Source organism: Pagrus pagrus (genome assembly GCF_965226575.1).
Source record: "Pagrus pagrus genome assembly, chromosome: 5".
NCBI lineage: Eukaryota > Metazoa > Chordata > Actinopteri > Spariformes > Sparidae > Pagrus > Pagrus pagrus.
The window spans coordinates 26,382,841-26,403,471 of record NC_140189.1 but is presented as its reverse complement, the minus strand read 5'-3'; the positions used below and the strand labels follow the sequence as shown (position 1 = coordinate 26,403,471).

General features: G+C 42.1%; 1 protein-coding gene across 1 annotated transcript; it reads right to left on the bottom strand.

The window, feature by feature from the left end:
* Positions 1 to 4,353: 4,353 nt before the first annotated feature.
* Positions 4,354 to 19,151, bottom strand: f8 (coagulation factor VIII, procoagulant component). The gene is made up of 27 exons (XM_084352305.1): positions 18,943 to 19,151; positions 18,146 to 18,243; positions 17,799 to 17,921; positions 16,417 to 16,629; positions 15,942 to 16,124; positions 15,611 to 15,714; positions 15,060 to 15,180; positions 14,693 to 14,972; positions 14,408 to 14,597; positions 14,178 to 14,265; positions 13,584 to 13,801; positions 13,302 to 13,446; positions 12,793 to 13,002; positions 11,729 to 12,645; positions 11,492 to 11,634; positions 11,084 to 11,249; positions 10,658 to 10,897; positions 10,314 to 10,542; positions 10,051 to 10,233; positions 9,825 to 9,941; positions 8,669 to 8,740; positions 8,391 to 8,476; positions 8,148 to 8,294; positions 7,632 to 7,776; positions 7,335 to 7,483; positions 5,479 to 5,661; positions 4,354 to 4,904 (listed from the first exon to the last, which is right to left on the bottom strand). The coding sequence occupies exons 1-27, from the start codon at positions 19,116 to 19,118 to the stop codon at positions 4,749 to 4,751; spliced, it is 5,082 nt and encodes a 1,693-aa protein (XP_084208431.1). The 5' UTR covers positions 19,119 to 19,151; the 3' UTR covers positions 4,354 to 4,748.
* Between the last annotated feature and the right edge of the window lie 1,480 nt (positions 19,152 to 20,631).

Sequence of the window (20,631 nt, the reverse complement as noted above, 5' to 3'; positions counted from 1 at the left end):
ACAAAGGTGTATCAAGGTTGCCCCTGAGGTGTTTTATTAGAGCGTGAAAGCCGACATAGATTAAAACACTGTTTCATAAAGCTGAGTGAGTCACGCTGAAGCAGAACGCAGCCGCATTTGTCCTACATGTTTGTTCCTCGTCGGATAAAAGCAGCGAACTGTATGAGAACAGACTGTACTGTCCTGCATGTCGACATGCTGTCCTATAGGCGTCTCCACACAGTGTAGAAACCCCCCCTGATAACTAATGTACCGCTGCAGACTGTACAGTAGAGGTCTCCCCTCACTCATTACTGAAGTTATTTACAGGATCTGAACTTCTACAAGCTGCCTCAGGATCTGCGGCCATAAAGATGTCGTTCAGAAACAATTTTTTATTTGATGAATGTCTGTTGCTCTTGGAAATTTAGAGCATATAATTGTATAAGGAACCCTTCAGGATACAGCAATAACATAAAAATGTTTTATGTCCTATAAAGCATGAAAACATTAACTGTGTAACTATAGTCGAGTATCTTCTCATAACATGAGTCAACGACTCATAAAATAATCACTCTGGTACATGTATTCTTTCTCTACCTTGTCTTAGGGCGCATTAAATTACAAATAGATGGGTTTTTGTTTTCATATAGTTAAAGTTTTTATTGCAAATGGAACAAATCTGAGCACACAAGTGCAATAATAGTCATCTTAACATAGATGTTACTGTGCACCTGTACTCACTCAGTTGATTTCTTTATAAATTGTCAATTCCACTGTTTCACTCTGTATATTAACATATATATCTGCTGTAATGTAGCACGTGCATACAAGCTTTAAAAATGTCATTTCCTTCAATAGTCCTCATCATTTGATCATTACATTTCAACACGTGACTCGATAAACAGTCTGTTGGTTTGTTCTCTTGCATCCGACTTGTTTATAAGTATTGCTGCTCTTTTCGCGTAACACACACTGCACAACAGTTTAGTATTAGTCATACACTCGTACTGCACACCTCTGTGTAATAATCAAAATATGGTAGTGAAGGGCGCAAAATATGATGAGAAGCCAAATCAAAAGTCTTTTGCTTTGTTGGGGAAAAAAAAGCAAAACATTCACACACATTTCCCTTTATATTATCTTTACTTTTAATAACTTATCAGATTTTATGATATAATAACACATGTTTATGTAAATGATTTTTCTGTATGTGGCAACGTTTCCTGTGTTGGTGCAATGTGACCTTCAGGAGGTTAACTGGTGTCGTCACACTGGAAACTTATGGGAATTAACCATTAAACCAACACAAAACCACACGCACACTGTAAGTTAACGTCAATCTGACGGCTTTAAAGTTCAATCTAACAAATGTGAACAGATGGTGAAAAGTCTATTGTGTTGCTCTACTGGCATTCACAAGTCTTGGGCATCTTCTACCAACAAGTATGAAAATGTACAGCTTTTAATATCACAGTGCTTCTTTCGATATTGTAGTGGTTTTGTTTACTGTTAAATGCATAAACACACATGTTGTCACTCTAAATTGTGTCGCAAATGTCACCAAGAAGAAGAAGAAGAAGAAGAGGAAGAAGAAGAAGAAGAAGAAGGGTTTGTATTATCTCGAGCCCTCTGGGTCATTGGGAGGACCAAGACGAGGAAGTGATGCAAGAGAAGATGATAAAACTGTGGTCGTTTTTTCTGTTGTGTCACTCTGTTTTCTTTCCTGCCCTGCACTTCAGGGCACTTCCTCACTGATCTGCCAACGGAGAAATAGACTCCTTAACTCTGTTGTTACATATGAGCAGGTTGTGACAAAAGGAAGTGTGGCAGTCGTTCACATATCAGAGGGAATCTGCAGCTCCAGGTCACAGATGGGCCATGTTTTCATTAGACTCGGGTGCTCCTCGGCTGGCAACTTGGTTTTCCGCAAATCCATAAAGTGCTTTTCTTTGAGAACCATTTTTCATTTCACCACTTCTGTCATCATCAGATGTGTTGGCAAGCTTGGGCTTCTGGTTTCTTGCAAACTGAAAGAAGAAGAGAAAAGAAGAAGGGTGGCTCTCTTTAAGGGAACTTTGTGGTTTTATTGCGAGTTTTAGCCAGTCAACCACAAAATCTACAGTAAATAGTAATGGTCATAACTGCCACTCATCTTCCCCAGAAAGACCTCAGATTTCACATCCTTCCTTCTAGGAAACCGTTGCTTTTTGATACTGTCATTACACGTGAATGAACTACCGTAGATTTGAGACTTGAGACAGGTACGTTGAATTTGAGTGAACACATGAACAGGAGGAGCTGGTCTGTTTCGTACTGAAATCATTTCTCATTCAATCGATTTGATCAGTTTTGTTGATTGACAAAAAGTTAAGTGACAGCAGCTCTGATAACCTATTATCAGTCCTGCTCGTAGAATACGACACTTTTCTGCTTTTCTTCGTTTTATTTGATTGTTAGTAGAGAAGTCGTTTGGTTTGGGAATGCAGGTTGGATTAAACAAGCAGTTTGAAGACATACAGTTAAATTCTGAAGGGGATTTTCCACCGTTTACTCAGATCTTATTATAGATACTAAATCACTGATTAATTAATAATCAAAACATGATTACCACTTTATATTAGGGCATACATCTAACAGAAATCAGAGATACTTAAAGGATCCCTGAGGGGCAAATTGTTATAGTTGCTCCTCCTAGAACAGAAACACAGTCACAGTATAGAAAATCTAAAATAAAGAAGAGATTATAAAAAACAAGACTACCTATTTCAAAAAAAAAAAAAAAAAAGCAATTAAAATGTAGAAAATAGAAAATATGTACATTAAACTATTACATTTGCTAACTCTGTTTACAGAAATAAAAAATATGTAAAGACACATGTGACACATATTGTCCAAATAAAGTTCCCCGTTCTGAAGTGAGGTCTTTCTCGTAACTAATTCATTATTATTTTGACGCTTATTAACCCGCACATGTTTTAGAAGTGAATGAGTTATGAGCAAGAACTTTAAACCTCACTTTCAGACTTCATTTAAAGTTATTTGGACCCTTATTAAGTGTAGGTGTTCTGAGGTCCAGACCGGGGTATCTTTGGAGGTGATCTCTGACAGAACAGGTGAGTAACAAAGTCCTCCGGTCAATTATAATCACAAACTTGAAGGCAGGAGACATCATGAATAGTGGGGACCCAAAAATGTGAACATAAGGGTACTGAAAGCCTTACATGTCAGGTTATAACTATTAGAAGTGTAATTATAAAACTACATATTACTGCTGTACATTTACCCTTGTTAGGATGCTATTGAGGGAAAATGTTTATTAGTGGCCAGTTGTTTGTAGAATATGATTAACAATATGCTATGATATGCATGCAGGTTTTAATGTCTCTGCATGTTGATTTTTCAAGACCAAAGAGAAACCAGAGGCAGCCTCGAAGCTGGCAAATTAAGCAAATCAGGAAAAATGTGAAGTATAAACAAAATTTGGAGTTAATTAGCAAACTCATGTGAAAGCCTCTGAGTCAGTACGGTTGTTTTTAGCTCTCTAACTGTCTCTGCTCTGTCTGACTGACCTGTATTTGCTGTTGTTGCTTCTTTCACACGCTGCGAACACAAACCCAGCAGCAGATAATCACACCTGGGCAGCTGGCCACGGCCTCCGCTCACCTCCGCTTCTCACCTCTGTTTTGTGTGGTTCAGATCGTGCGTATTAACCATAACACAGATGCTGAGATTAGGCCCAGTGTGTTATTGTTTTCAGAGAGATAAAGTGTGGCAGCCAGGCTACTGCAACGTCTCTGCCAATGCATGTCCTGTCTGACTGTTTCCTCCGAACCAAACACAGCCCCTCCTCGCCTGGAAACTTCCTCCCCTGATTAAGAGGTGATAAAAGGTCGGTTGGACGCTCAAAAGTTGGACGCTGGTGTTTTCATGTTTCACACAGTCAGGTCCAAAACACACAACTTGAGACACACGCATGTTCACACCTTGTTATTTCACCTCCAGTCGCCTCAACATTTCATCCTCGTCTGAGAACGCGCTTGTTTTTCACAACTGTGTATTTCGACTTGTAACAGAACAATGTTGGAGCACAGCTGCTCATTGTTTCTGCAGGGAGGGCCTGGTGGAGGGGGATAAGCCAAAATAACAGATCGGGAACGTTTTGGACTAAAGACAGACAGAGCGAAGAAAGAACAGAGATAATGTGCTGGAGAGAGGGAAGAAAACAAAAGCAAAAGGAGAAAGAAATCAGGACAGGAAGAGTCATGAAGTGTTTACCAGAACTTTGTTCATGTTCAAATACCCACTTGAACTTGAGTTTTTAAAGCACGCCTGAATTTTGAAAAGAACTAGAAGAAAAAGCCAGTACAACCCTTCAGGATTCATTCTTTATATAAACTCTAACAAAGCAGAAAAATACATTAATACAAACTTTTCCAACAATATACATCGACCATTCAAACTTTATACATCCATCTGAGTCTGAAATATTTACACATGCTCACATTCAAAAGGTTTGTTCTGTGGGTAGCAAAGCTGTGTGGCAGCTATGTTTTTCTATGACGTCACACGTGCTTCTTTTCTGCACGAGACGACCGAATAATGTCGTCAAAAAGATGGAAATGTAAACAAGGTTGTGACCACAGAAGAAGTAGCTTCTCTTACATAAATAGCACGACATAACAAAAAAACACTTTTCTGCGATTGCCAGAATGAAACCAGGATACATTTTGCGGCTAAACTGTTGCTACAAGGCGTCAGTGGGTCTGTCAGAGAACCTGCTGCGTGTCGCAGCCGAGGACCTCCAGGCGCAGGGCGATGCCGTTGATCCAACCCAGCGGGTGGATACGGAGGAAGCGGCCGAACAGAGGGGGATCAAAAACAGTGACGGCCTCTTCATCTGGATCGTTGTTACCTGTGAAGATCTGAGGAAGGAAAGAAGAGGGGAGAAATTCAAATTTGAACTCTGTAATAGTAATTTTATTGAGCTAAAGCTAAAGCTATCTACCTTTCATGGTAATAAAGAAGATGTAGCTCGGTAGCAAGGCCAACAAACAATGTTACTTTATAAGCCAGTTGTTCAGCTGCCGTCTTGCAGCAGAAGCATCCACTGATGTACCACCAGACGACAGAGCTGCTTCTTTCTAATGACAAGCATCAAGACTAACTGTGTAAAAAAAACTTCTTGCTGAATCAGCTAAAAGTTCCTTGTGGCACGTTTAGGATTGGTACCAGCCGTCAGTCCACTGTGTGTCACTAAAACATGAAAGTACGTGTTGTTAAGATTCTTTCGGTGAGTCGTCAGCTCCACATTACAGACTGACTCATCCACCTGTGTGACAGTGAGGGAAACTTTGAGATATCTGAGACTCCTGCATTAATGATTAAATAAAGGGAGTAAGTGAAATGAGTAAAGAACATGTTAGTCATTGCACATTTATGGAGCCTGGATCAGATTAACACCGGTTAGTGGAAAACTGAGCTCTACAGTGAGTGTACCTTTTCTCTTTGGGAGTCTTCCTCCAACACACTGCTCCAGGAGCTGTTGTCATGGCTCATGGTGACCGAGAACTCCGTCACCATCATCTGCGTCAGCATTGAACGCGCTCCTTGGGTCACGACCCCTGTGATGCGCTTCACTTTCCCCAAGTCCACCTGTAGCCACTCGTGAGGGTTGTTGTTCTGGGGCGAAAATGGACGAGGAGACATTTTTTAGATGTCAGAAAGGAAAACGTTTAGATTGAATTGTATGTATTTATATATATATATCATATTTACTGTCTCTAAATCAGAACTATGTGATCTTACATGCAGAAGAACACGATTATCTAAAAATATTACTGGAAAATACAAAACTCACAAGTGTAACGCATTAAATAAATTGATGGGAATCTTATGAAACAGACAGAAATAGATACCAGCTTCTGAATGAAACAGTAGTAGCCAAGGCAGAGGAAAGCAAAACAAAACAGATGTTGCAATGGCCGAAGGGAACGCCAAACCACTTCCTCTCCCACATTGAATGACGAGGAAACTTATAAACTCGGAAAATGTTCCTGGCAGTTCATCTTTTTTTCCACTGACATAATGTGGCTGAACTGCACGAAACCAGATGAGCTGCTGATGAGGGGATTTATTCTTTATTTCCCAACAAAGAAAAATGACTCAAAGTCAGAATTCAGTGTGAAATCAACCAAACACCACTTTCCTATTTCCAAGGACATCGAGGTAATCCCATTTTACTCCGTATCCTGGAACACACGCGAGAAGGTTTTCCTATTTAAACTAACATTGAGAACAATAAAATAAAAACCCTCAATGCTGGCTGCAGCTACTGTTAGAGGACACACGCAGGAACATAAACAGAATTTTCTTTGTTTTCCGAGGCCGTCTGTTTGGGCCATCGGAGCTCTTTCAAGACACGCTTTCCAGATAACAGTTGGCCCACAGCGGTTGACCTCCTGTCCTCGGATCACAAGTGCTGCTCTTTGGCGCGTGACCTTTCATAACAGCTCAACAGTGTGACAGAAGGACAAATCACACCTCTGCAGTTCAGTGCTACAAGGGTGTGAAAACGATAAGCTGAGGAGAGGAGACGAGGGGGAGGGGAGGGGAGGGGAGGAGTAGCCACAGATCAAAATTATATAAGACATGTTCCTGTCAGAATGTGAGGGAGCAAACAGCTGATAATATCAATTTGTCTCACAAATCAAAAACATACAGATAGATAGATACACGCGTCCTTCTGCGTGGTGATAGGGCTGGTCGGTGTCGTTTGTTACAAAGAAAATAGTTCCTACGAGAAACTGCTCACAACAAGCTCTGTTGATTATGATTTCTGGAAAGAGATATTACTTGAGCAATGACGACTTGAGTTGAGTTTTTCCACATGTATTGTTTTGGCACTCATGAGCAGCACAAACTGAGTGCCATCTACTTCCATTGTATTTTAAAATAAAAGGCAGAAATCTCTCACTAAACTCACACAAAAACAGTCCAAATGTATAAACAGCACTACAGGTAAGAAGGAAAAATATGTATTTGTTGATTTTGGAGTGAACTGTCCCTTTAAATCTCCAGTAAACACCTGATCATGAGCGTGCTTTTGTTGTGGACCAGTTCTCCTCTCCCTGCCCTGATGTAGAAGTGCACTCCGAGGTGTGTTAGTACACTGTGACATCAGTGTTGGGTGCGGTTGCAGGTGCAACAGAGCACACTTGACGCTACCTGTCCTGAATGCTAAACACAATACAAAAGTACTGGTTGTAGCTCCATAGTTAACCGAAACATTTGAGAGCTGTGTAATATGCTTGATCTGTGTCTGTACATCTGTGTGTTTGTGTATTTGTGTTAACCTTTGGCCTCCAGGCGTTGGCCCTGCCTTCCTGATGGAGGCGGGCGAGGGGGGGGTCCCAGCTACCCCACAGAGATGAATAAGATGAGGAGGCGGTCAAGCTTGTGTCTGGGATCAGCCTCCTCTGGAGCCCGAGAGGGAGAGAGCAGCCTGGACGCGCACACACACACACACACACACACACACACACACACACACACACACACACACACACACACACACACCAGAGTCACTCTCAGCACTTTGATACAGTCACATCTACTCTGCGATAACCTCTGCTGCTGTAGGTAACACTCACTGTTGACGTCGCAGCCCAGCACCTCCAGTCGCAGAGCAGGCCTCTGCTTAAAGAACACTGGCCTAATCCTGATGTAGCGAGCCACAAACGGTGGCGCGAACACGTTGTGCTTCACCTTGGAGCTGTCCATGTTGCCATAAAACACCTAAAACAGAGCCACACAAACACTTCAGCTCAGGGATCATGCTGAGAGTATGCTGACATGTTCTTAATGGTTGTCCTGCTGGTTTGATTATCTGACATCCTAAAGGCACAACCAAGAACTGCTTCCACACTGTACAGTACAAAAAACGTCAAGGGAGGCGAGCAAGTATCTTTCAAGACTCTAGAAGTCGATATGATGGTTTTCTGGAACAGGACGGAAACAATAGCTGACTGGAGGTTAGAGGTTCATTTTCAGCCAAACGGCAAGATTTGGCAAGTGTACAGATTTTTTTTTTACAGATCCATGTTTGGCTCATGTGCCACATGGTTTATTCCACAAGAACCATTCGGGAAGTCGACCTATGAACATACTTTCTTGTGCTTGGTTATGTAAGTGCTCCAGGTCTCCTGGTCCAGGCTGTAGGAGACGGTGAAGAATGTGATGTAGTTGTCCCTCAGCTTCGCCCTGACTCCCTGCGTCTTCACACCATGCAGCAGGGTGGGCTTCAGAAGGTCAACCTAATACCAAACATGAGCATTAATTACAAAGAAAAGTCCATTCAGATCATGCATTAGGGTGAGCTGAAACCTAATGTAGCAGTGTGTATATCTTACCTGTATCCATGAATTATTGTTTCTGCCTATCCAGGCATTGATATAACCGGACTGATCGAGCCTCGCCAGCCGCGGCTGCCAGTTATCTGCAAACACATGTAGACACGGTCATAATTCAACTCATTGTGGGTCATTTTCAGGCTTTCGGATTTGATAAAGCTGCCTGATGGCCACAAGACTGGAATATTTTCATCTTTTAGCGCACTGGGTATTTGTAGTAAACACTTTGTCTTTCTGCGACACATATCAAGGGTCTTACTGATGTTTCACTGCCTTACCGATGTAATCTGATGCTGTGATCTGGTAGTCCTCAATCCTTCCTGATTTCATCCCCAGTGGCGACACACAATCTGCATGTCAGAATGAGAAAACTCCAGCTCAATAACGCATTTTAAATTTCCAGGTGTACATAATTATCACGTCAAAAATTCCCCAAATCCATTTCTGTGCACTTAACACACCTGAACAGTACAGGACTGTATAATGTCTGTTTTGACATTTCTGTAAATGATGATATGAGTGACTCTACGGGTTTACCTCACATATTCGGCCTTGCAATATGGGAATCCCTAACTAATCAAAAAGCCCCAGAAATTACACAACAACAAAATACATGGAAAATGTGGGGAAAGCCTCTGAAATAGTCGACATACAGTTTGATGACGAAACTTCAAAATGCTGTGACGTTCACTACAACTGTAAGTGATCAGCTTCCTGTTGTTGCAAAATCGTGTTCATTTCTTGAACAAGTTCAAAAGATGCATGTCATCAACTGTTGAATGTTTATATGCTCATGTTTAGTGTTTAAAATCAGCATCTTAGCACGTTTTTATTATTGTGTTTGACATGTTCTGCTTTATAGTCCAGCAAACTATTCTTACAGCTGATCTTTTTTACATCAGTGTGACTTGGCCAGTAAAGTTTGTTAAAGGTACAATATGTAGGAATTGGTCACCTGTCAAATTCATACTCAAAACAAATAGGGGGCAGCCTATCGCCAGGGTACCTGCTGCTAAATTAGCACAGTTAGCCGTGCAGCTAGAGGTTCAGACTTGGAGCTCGGGGACCAGGGGAGTGTTAGTGTTTTCCTGGCTGGCACAGGAGGTTTGGACCAGGACACGCTGAGGCTAGCATGTTAGCATGCTAACTTCATTAGATATCTGTGCAACACAATACATAGATGTCATAAAGTCAAAACTGCTATTTATTTACATTCCGATGGTATTCTTCTTACATATTACCCCTTTAAGCATGGCAACATGCTTTAACACATTAGCTCAATATGCTAAAGTTTAGCATGATAGCATGCTATGTCAGTATGGCTCAAAATTCATCTTAATGTAAATCTACTGTTTCTGTTCTGATTCTCTATTAATTATCTTATTATATTATAAATATATATTCCTTACAGATATGTGGCACAGTGGTACCTACTTGGATTATAGACGAGCAGTTTAGCCCTCATGCCAGCCAGCTGGTAGTCTCCTATAGTGCACTCCACCAGCCATGTGCCAACTGTGGGGGGTCTCATCTCCACTGTGCCAAACACTCCTGGATGACAGACAGCAATGAAATACATGAAATAATCGTCAATAATACAGTTTTCATAGTTAAAGTCAGCTAATTACTTAATTACAAGAATACACATGCGTGTGTTTACCAGGGAAGAGGTTGTAGACCCCCATACGATGTTGCTCTTTGGTGTGAACAGTGAAAGGCAAACCATGGAAGTGTACGGCGTGGTACTCTCCGTCACTTCCTACATTCAGCAGGTGCCACCTGACCGGTTTGTGCTGGGCGACCGTCAGACCAGGAAGTGTCTCTGCCACATAACCATTTATTGCTAAGAAAAAACATAGGTATTATTTAGAAGAAGATTCCAGCACGTTGATTAAAAATGACGCCAAGAATGATTGTCTCCACCTGCAAACTTATTGCTGATGTGGTACCAGGGGTCCTCAGTGTTGGCCTGACAGGGTGGAGCACAGTGCCGCGCCAGGTTCTCCTCCATGTACCAGCTTTTAGTTTCATCAAAGGTGTGGAAGAGGAGGGAGAACTCCTGGACGTCCGGCTGCGTGTACTGACGAGTTAGCAGCGTGCCGGGCTTACAGATCACCAGTGGACCAATCAGACCTGAATGAAGGTCCCTCTCCTGGAACAGAGTAAAGAAATATTCATTTTCTCCTTCTTTGGATAGAACGTTAATGTTAGCACACACACAAACACATAAACATGGCAGACAGAAGAAGCTGCATATCAATACAGACCTTGTCAACAGTGGAGTAGTAAGCCCAAGTCTTGCAGTCAAATTCGCTGTCGGCTGGTCCTTGTTTCTTGGTTATTTTCCAGTTATACGTCCGTGTCTCCCCAGGAGCCAAAGGCTCTCCTGGAACCCCGGGGGGTGCAGAGGGTCGGTGGGTTTGGGCCATGCCGGCCCCCTGGGTGCGGTCATACACTCCCTGAAGATGAAAAGAGTAAGGCCTGGATGCCTTGTTCTTAAAGATCACCTTGAATAAGACAGAGAGGGGACGAATGGGTCACCAAGCACCAATAAAACATCAGAGACAGCTTCAAACAGAGAGCTACATCATTTAGTTATGTTTCATCATTCAGCTGTTTCATGAAACATCACTTGTGTTCAGGAAACATCATTAGTTTATTCTTTTATTTGGTGTAGTTACAGGATGACTCACAGTGAGGAGATTATTAATCTCTGTTCTGATGAAAGGGCCCATGATTCCCAGGTGTTCCTGGAGCTCTCCTCTGTCTACAGGTTCTTTGAAGTGTTCATCCTTGTAGGCTCGAAACACCACCTTCTTATACTCCGGCAGGAACTTCCTCATCCCGCGACGCACCTCCCTGAAGAGAGGAGTTGAGTTAATACTGCTGCCTTAGACGTTGATTAAAGTGGCTATTAAAACATATTCTTTGACCAATAACTCAATCAGAAAGTCTTTGTCCAGCGGTACATCGTGTTGATTTTGAGCAAATCTTAGTTGACAAAATTCAGTGAAAGTCTTTCTCCCAAGCTATCAAACAATTAGTTTACTTTTAAGACCTGCACAGAAACCTCGATGAAGTGTTATTATCATTATTCATGCCTGGGTTCGATGAGCAGATGTGGTTTTCTGATGCCGTAGTCCCAGCTGATCTCCTCTGCAGCGATGTAGTAGTGTGGATACCTGACCTCTCCCGAGCGCAGGTCCATGTAGTCCATGCTGAATACACCTGATGTGCTGTTCACCTATGAAAAAATGTGGTGTTTACTGTGGGTTCAAACACATGCAATTAAATGCACTTAATAAATGTATGTAAGACAAACACAAAGAAAATAGTACCTCTTCGCTGTAGTCATCATAATCAAGGGACAGACCAATCCCTGCGCTCTTGTTGTTATCAGCAGTGGAGTTGACTTTCTGGTCCAGCAGATCCACTTTGAGTCGCTCAGGTTCGGACTGAAAGTAGTTTTGATCCATCTCCTCTGATTTAGTTTGTCCGGAAGTTGAAACCGTCTTCGTCGGTGGATTGCTGTTCAGTAAGATCTCGTTGCTCTCTTCAAGCTCTCTTTTCGTCTCATTATTTACACCTGATATTTCACTCCTCTCCTCAGATTTGATCTCTTCAAAACTGTTGGTCTTATTTTCTACAACTTGATCTCCAATCTCTATTCCTTCATTATTTACACTTGGTATTTCACTAATTTCCTCAGATTTGACCTCTGCGACAGTGTCTGTCACATTTTCTACATCCCTTTCTTCAATCTCTATCTCCGTTCCTCCATCTTCTGACGCTCCAGAACTGATATCTACGTCTGTCCCGTTGCCCTCTGCCTGTCTTCTCTGTCTCACACTTCCCTCTCCTCCAGCTTCAGTCCCATTCTGAGAAACCATCCAATCTCCATCTTTCTGTATCTCCTCCAAGATGTCCTCTGGGATTCCTCCATCCAACTGGGCGTCTCCTCCTTCCTTGCATCCTGACTGTCCCTCAGCCCCGTTCCCCTCAGTGTTATCATCAGTGACGTTTTGACTAGTATTGTTGCCAGCGAGAGGTTTCTTGCACTCTCGAAACGACACTGTGTGATTTTGAGGTCTTCTTCCCCTCGGATCTAACTGATCAATATATTGAGAAAGGTCGTCATCCATCTCGTCACGATCGACTAGCGGGAGCTCGTCGTTGTTGCAAGGACGTACGGTGTAAATGATGCTCATCCCCCGGCTCTTCAGGCTGCCATCGAAGGCACTGATCTCCCACTCACCTGGGAGAAGACGTAGCTAAGAGTGAATACGACTCAAAAGCTGACAGAATTTAAATCTAGCCATGCAAACCTATCTATAGTAGATAAAAAAAAGATCCAATCTTAGTCTGAGAGAAAAGTTAAAGAAAAATACAAATTCAGCCTCACCTATCACCTCAGACTCCATGGAGATGGTCATGGCGGTCATGGGGAAGAGGGTGAGGACGGACTGGTAGAGGCCTTCATACTGAAAGAGGTTTCCCGTGAAGTAAACGGAGAGGAAGTCGCTCTGGGTGCCCACGTTCGCCACGTGCCAGAAGGTGACGTCGGTTTTACATATCACAAACTGTCGTCCGCTAAACATGCGACCGTTCACACCTGGAGGTAAAGGGACGTTTACTGCTTTTAAAACTGATGATTTGATGGTAGCGTAAGGGTGCACTTCTAGTGATGAACCTACAGAAGGATGATCACTCAAATATGAGGCTCCTCTATGCTTTACAGAGCTTTAAAGTGAGTTTCAGCTCATAATTTAGCAGCTGAGGAGCCACTTAATTCTCTCAAGAGTAGGTAGAGACCAAAAACAGAGCTAAAAGAGGGCGAATATATAAAAATTACTAATTTCTAGGTGGTTTAGAACAAATTAATATGGAAAAGTAACTCTGAGGCGAACTTACTGTAAATGACATTGGAGTTGTAGAATTCAGGGTCTGTGGTGTTCGGGGAGTCTTTGCTGGATTTCTCTATGTTGTCGTCAATGTACCAACTTCTGTTCTCATCAAACACAGCAAATATCAAAGGCCACTCTTTATCTGGGCCGACCTGTAAAACAGACAGTTGTATTAATGCAGGTGAGAGACAACAGCGCAGCCTGCATCTTGAAAGGATCTTTAAAAAATGATTCCTCTCATGCCCGTAAAACTCGAGGGTATTCGTTTCTACATAAACGTTCTTCTCACCAGGCGTCCTCTGGTGTCGATGGCCTCATTCTTGCAGATGAGAAGGGCGCCGACCAGCCCGGAAGCCAAGTCTTTCTCCGGGGAGACGGTGCTCTGGTACAGCTGGGTCAGACACTGGGGGTCTCCGATCAAGGGCCCATCATCTGGTGTTAGTTTCCAAACGTAGGTGAACGTCCTGTTGGGGGGCACTCCCATGGAGCGCAAGTCCCTCTCTGCAGCTGTTTGATTAGATGAGATTAGGTGAAACTTTTTTCAATTAAGTCAGTTTTGCAGATTATCAATATACAGTTTATTAATATCTCTTGTCTAATAAAACTCTGGAGCATTTTCTTCTTGTCCTGTGGTCGTGTCTCTCTTGAACTATTGACTACACTGCTACACTGCCTCCCGGGTCTACGAGACGTATTTGTAGGGCAAAAATCCTCCACAGCTCTGTGTTGCAGTGGTTCTCTGGAGACTCTTTAGCGATCTAAATCCCTGACCAATTTGCAGATTCCCCTGAAAATCCCTCCCTTACTGGGCCTATTAATGTTAAAGGCAAATTAGAAAGACGTTAGTTTCATCTGATGGTTTTTTGTCCATGCCTCAGCTCACCATTTGTGGATCTGTGCAGCGGATAGATCCTGGTGAGGCCACTGGGGTAGATATTGAAAGGGCGACTGGCCAGGTTTCTCAAAGTGATCTGGAGACACAATTCAAACCAAATGGGCGATCAGTAAGAAGCCATGTAAAAAAGCCAAACGAGTTGTTGTTTAAGCTTGAATTTGATCGTACACAAATACATGACAATTTGCATATTCTCTGTCCTCAAACATTTGACTCACGTGGATTTCATCATTGATTTTTCCTTTCAGAAGCGGACCCAGCAGCTCTTCTTCAGGGTTCTCCTTCTGAGAAAAAGGGTTCTTCTTCTTCTGAGTGAAGGATCCGTCTGTGTACTCCACGTACTGCACCTTTTTATACCTGTAGCCCAGGTGATGGGGAGTTGCAGGCAAATACGCGGACTGCAACTCACTGACGTGTCAAAGAGAAAAGACGCAATCAATTCAAACAATTCAGCGACAAACTTCCCGTTATTCCTCTTCCTGCTCTTTCTTCGTCTCTCCTACCTGTCAGTGGGTTTGAGTTTATGAGTGTAGTCCCAGGTGACCTCTTCAACGGCGATGAAATGCTCCCAGGTGTTATCCACCCGTCCTCTACTGGCTCTGGCTTGAAATTGTGGTCTCTTAGGCTGGAAGCTTATGGTGTTGAACAAAGAATCGCCCTCTTCATCAACGTAGTCATCATCGTCATCCGTGTCCTCCTTGTGTTTGACGTTACGCACGTCGGGTCCCGGCAGAAGGACGGGATCAGGGCAATTCTCCACCACGAACAAGGCGTTCATACCATCTGGTTGGTGCACAATTAGAGTTTAATCAGTTAAACAGTGAAATGAATTAGGGAAACAGATTGTAAGAGGTCTAGGGACTTTCCTACCGTGGCGGTGAGAATATATCTGACAGCTGATGAGGAAGCGGCCTACACTAACAGGCCTCATTTCTGCAGTGATGAACGTCATAGGCGTCACCTCCATGGTGACTTTACGATGTGTCAGCACCTGAAAAATACAAAGTCAGTTTATTAGATTTTTAATAAAGACAGAAATAGGGTTGTAAAAAGAATATTCTGCATAAAGCGTATTTTTGGACAGAGTCAGGCTAGCTGTTTCCCTTTACTTCTAGTCTTAATGTTAGGCTAGGCTAATCACCTCCTGGCTCCAGCTCTTTATTTCATGTAAGACTGGTATCGACAAGCTTTTCAAAGCAAAGCACAAGTAAAGTACGCAACAAATACAGTTTAATGCTCTTGGACTTTAAGTATACGCCTGGAACTCAACTGAATTTAATGTCAGTCTTAGCACAGTAAATCCAGGAAATAAAAATCACCTTGAAGTAACATTTGTTCATCTTCCATTCGTGAGTTTAATCTGTTTTTAATCTTTAAATTTGTTTTCTATGACTATCTGTTATGTAAACAACTTAAAATACCTCCAGAGAGTGAGCCTGGAACTGAATGGAGTGGATTTCTGGAGCGGTGCCCATCCCAATCATGTGCCAAAACACACGATTACGACTGTGACACATTTTCAAACCTACACACACACACACACACACACACACACACACACACACACACACACAGAGAGAGAGAGAGAGAGAGAGAGAGGGGGGGGGGGGGGGGAGAAAATGAGGACAAATTCCTGTGAGGACCACATACAGAGCAGCACCTGATACACCGAGCACAGTGCTAGCAACACTTAACATTACAACACAACTTCATGGAACAAATTCTCTGTCCACAGCCGGTCTGGTTCAGTACCGGGTAACGTAGAGTTGACATATCCATTGATGGTGTGGTATTCCTTCCTCTTGTTGCTCCTCCTGAACTTCTCTCTGCTCCTTCTCTCTCCGACCTCTCCATACCAGCTCTTGGTCTCATCAAACACCGCGAACAGCAGGACGAACGCTGGATTTTTCCTCTGGCCATCGTCTGTGAAGGCACCTGGGAGAAAAAACATCAGGAGGCAAGATGTGAGAACATGCCGATTATAGACCATATTCACATGGCGGCCATTTTCCTCAGACTTCCTGCTCAGGGTAGAAAGCTCAAATGTCACACTGCTGTGTTCCAGGTTTCAAGGTAATCTGACAAATAGTCATTTGACTGATTCTTGATTGATCAGCAAGTGAAAAAGCAATGGTTAGTGAAAGTTTTGGAGGGACATTGGACCATATTTCAAGGTAAAACAACATATGACAAAGCAAAGCTTCTCTTTGCCCTCCCACACACTGACTTGATTTGCAGATGAGCAGGGCACCGATGAGTCCCGAGTTCACATCTCGGACTGTGTCCACCTGGGATGAGTAGGAGTAGGTGAGGCACTCGGGGTCGCTGGTGGTTGGACCGTCTTTAGGGCTGATGTCCCACACGTACTCATAATATCCCCCAGGAAAGACGGCATCATCCTCCTTCTCCTGGCCCGCTGTGGAGTCATCATACCCGGCTCCTGGAAAGAAGAGACACAGCATGAGTCCTCTGTTTTGATTCAGCAGTGGAGGTGAGTCGAAGCAGGAAAACTGGTGTCAAGAATCTACCTTAGGAAGAAGTGTGATCATTATAACTCCTAGTTTCCTTACTCAAATGTCCGAGGACAGAGTGTGTTGTACACTGTACAGACTGTAAAGCCCCCTGACTCGTTGTGATCTGTGAGCTCGTTCTTCCCACATTCTTTCACATCAAATTCAAGGACTTTTCAAGGACTCTAGAGTCCCAATTCACTCAAATTCAAGGACCGAACATGGTATCATCTGAGACACGGATCAAGGATTATTATGTGTGAGGAAGGAAGCACTGGATCAACATAATGTGAAATAATGACTTATATCAGACGTGCACCCCCACAGGCTGCAACCTTTTCCTCACCCTTTCTCCTACACATTTATGTGATTAGATCTGCTTCATGACGGCTCATTCCTGGACGTGACAGGTGCAGCTTTTCAGATTATGGTGAACCCTCTTTAAAGGAATTCACCCTGCGGCAGGAAGACACGAGCCTTTTACAGGAACTGACTGCTTTGGATCTACAGCAGCATTAGGACTTCTGCCAACGCCTTCTGTGAAGGGTATTAGCCTCCAAAAGCTTCTGTAATTCAAACGCAAGTGAAATGAGACATTTGAACCTTGTTAGATCCATGGAGGTGCTTTATTCTGAGAACTCACTCTGACCGTTTGGCTGTAACGCACTACACAGAATCTGCACACACGAGATAGTGATAACCGCCACTCGCTGTCATTTCTAAGGAACAAGGAGGCGACTTTTTTTCCTCTGATGATTCTGGTGCAATTATTGTGATTATTACCGCAGTACTCTGGTGAGTTTCACATTTACATCCTTGCATCATTCCCTCTCCGTGAATGGCTTCTCTTTTACGGCGAAAATGATGTCAGATTCAGCAAGAAAAGCATGCGAGTAAGAAGATCAGATTCAGAGTTCTCCTTAATTTTAATGCTTTTCTTTTTGCCATTGACTCACCTACGCTTTTCTAAAATGGGCTTCAAAGTGATTACGAGTCGAAATTTGCTTGAGTCAAGGCATGAGCAAGAAGAACAAGACGCTGCTGACTCATGATCAGTGTGTGACGGAGTGGATGAGAGAAAGTGAAACAGTTTCACTACCTTCAGACTGCTTCCAGTAGGTGATGCCCACAGGACTGATGCTGTAGGGCTGAGAGGCCAGGTTTTTGAAGTGGACCACCACCCTGTCACCGGCCTGGGCGACGATCACCGGGCCTTGAATGCCTGCAATAATATCACTAATTTCAAACAGATCTGAAGATACATGCTTTGAAACAGAACTGACAGCGGTTACATTTTATTATTTTTGTTGCAAACACATGTTGTTCCACAACATTTTACTTCACAGGTTCCTGCTCATTCTTACTTCTGTTTTTTTTTTTTTTTGATATAATGACACAAATCCTTTATATTTGGTTGAATGAGACAAAATCAGAAGTGAGACCTACCTGTCCACGCTGGCCTCGGCTTGGGGACGGAGTACGTGGAGTCTGTATACTCCCTGTAAATGGCCTTGATGTATTTTTGAGGAATATCTTTAAGTTTTCTGCAAAAAACAAAAAAAAAAACAAGTCACACTTGAGTAAAAGTAAAGATATCATGTAAAAATATTACTTTGGTAAACTGAAAGTCACCCATACGAATAGTACTCGAGTTAAATTCACAAAGTATGTGATATTACATGTACTTAAGTATCAAAAGTAAAAGAAATCAGATATTCGATCTTTGATCATTTGAATCAATGATTTTTTTAAAAATATCCAACTGCCAATGAAATAAATGAATTTAAAAATGCACTGCTTTGGTTTTGTTGCAGCACGTTAAGTTATTAAATAAATACAGTTGAGTAAAAAGTACCTCAAAATTGTACTTAAGTACAGTACTTGAGTAAATGTACTTAGTTACATTCCTTCACTGAATTCAACTTACAAGAACACTGAGAGGAAACAGGCAGAAACAACCATCCTAATGAATCTTTTAGAAACAATGAACTCTGATTTTGCACATTCAGCTTTTATATAAACTCCCTAAAGTTACCAAATACATTTAAAATATAATTATATAATTTGTCATTACTTCAAATTTGTACATTTGTCATTATTGGAGCCAGTATGGAAGTAAAACAAGCCTCACTGTACTTTTCTATTGCCAGTTTTTTCCAAGCGATATAACAAAACCAGACTTTAAACTTCCAGGCAGGTCACATCAGAGTGGGTGGCTTCAGATTAAACAAAGATATATTCACCTTTGGTCGGACGCTGCTGGCTCACCATCGTCCAGGTGGAGATAGTCCCAGCCGATCTCCACAGCTGCGATATAATACTCTCTGACAGCAGCAGCTGTAGCGTTGGCGGGTCGTTGCTGCGCCTCTGCGCCGCAGAAGCAGAGCAGCAGCAGCAGCGGCAGAAGGGTCGCAGTCATCTCACCTGTCAGCTCCACCGTGTCCCGGTCAAACTGCGCCCCGGCTCTGCTGCTCCTGCCGCGGGCTGAGGTATTTAAAGGGAGGAGGGGGTGGAGGAGGTCCACAGGGAGGCTGAGGCTGGGACGCAGGGCGGGTGTGTGTGTGTGTGTGTGTGTGTGTGTGTGTGACTGCTCTGCTGTGATAAACTCACATGAGGCTTTATTGTCCCGAGGAGACTTTTGTCTTAGACTGGACACATAAAACAAACAAATACCTGCAGTGACGTCACTCACTGCCATTGTAAAGGCGTGTTTGTTTTTGTTATCTAATGACCTCATAAACGTTACTTAGTATTTACGACAGCTTCATAGTTAGAATCCATTAATAACACAGTTTGGGTTGCCAGGTTGTGGAAAAACTCCTTTGTCCTGGTCCAACCATTAATACAGTTTTTATACCCGTTATAAAAAGGGGACTATTTCAACTTGGCCCCCCTTGTGGGCGCTGATAGAATGTAATTAAGTACATTAACTAGTCAAGTACTGTAATTAGTTATACTTTACTTGAGTATTTCATTCAATTTTCTGCTATTTTATTATTTCACTTCACTACAATTTGGAGGCAAATAGAGATGTAAAGATATATAAACCTTATACACTGTAACTATATGTATACAGTAGTTACAGAGTATTACAGGGCACATATATTTACATCTCTATTCCCATCAGTACTTCTACTTCAGGATGTGTGTGTGTATATATATATAAATACAAAGTTGTCATATACTTTAGTGTATTACTTGTTGACAGTTATTCTATATTTTAGTAAGTTTCATATGTCAGTACTTTATTTTTAGTACTTTATATAATTCCTTCTTACTTACAGGTCGTATTGTCTTTATTTCTTTAAATCTTGTTTATATCATAAGTGTGATGTTTTCTATTCTCGAAGGGGCAACTGTAACGTACACAGTTTCCCCAACAGGGATCAATAGAGTCTCTCTGATTCTGATATTGCACTTTTTACTCCACTACATTTGTTTGGTCATTTGAATCACTAGTAACTTTGCAAATTGCATGCTGCATCACAGCCAAAGTAGCACATTTAGTCAATTATTTCATCTGTAATCGGACAAAAAACAACAACAATTTCATAAATCAGAAAAAAGTTTATGAACGGATCCAATAACAGGTCAACCCCTAATATACAGTACATGCATATAAATGTATTTATAATTTTACTTTAACTTGTACTTTTATTGCCATTTAGAGCCATTTATTGCCAGAAAATAACTTTTGATACTTAATTACATTTAATATCAGACTCTTTAAGCCTTTTACTCAAGTACTGTTTGTTTAAGTGACTTTCACTTTTACCAAATTCATATTTTAGCACAATATCTTTTACAATACTTTTTTACTCAAGTATGACTTTGAGGTACTTTTTACTGTACAACTCTGCTTGTGGGTATAGTTGGACTAGATGGATGGATAGATAGATAGATAGATAGATAGATAGATAGATAGATAGATA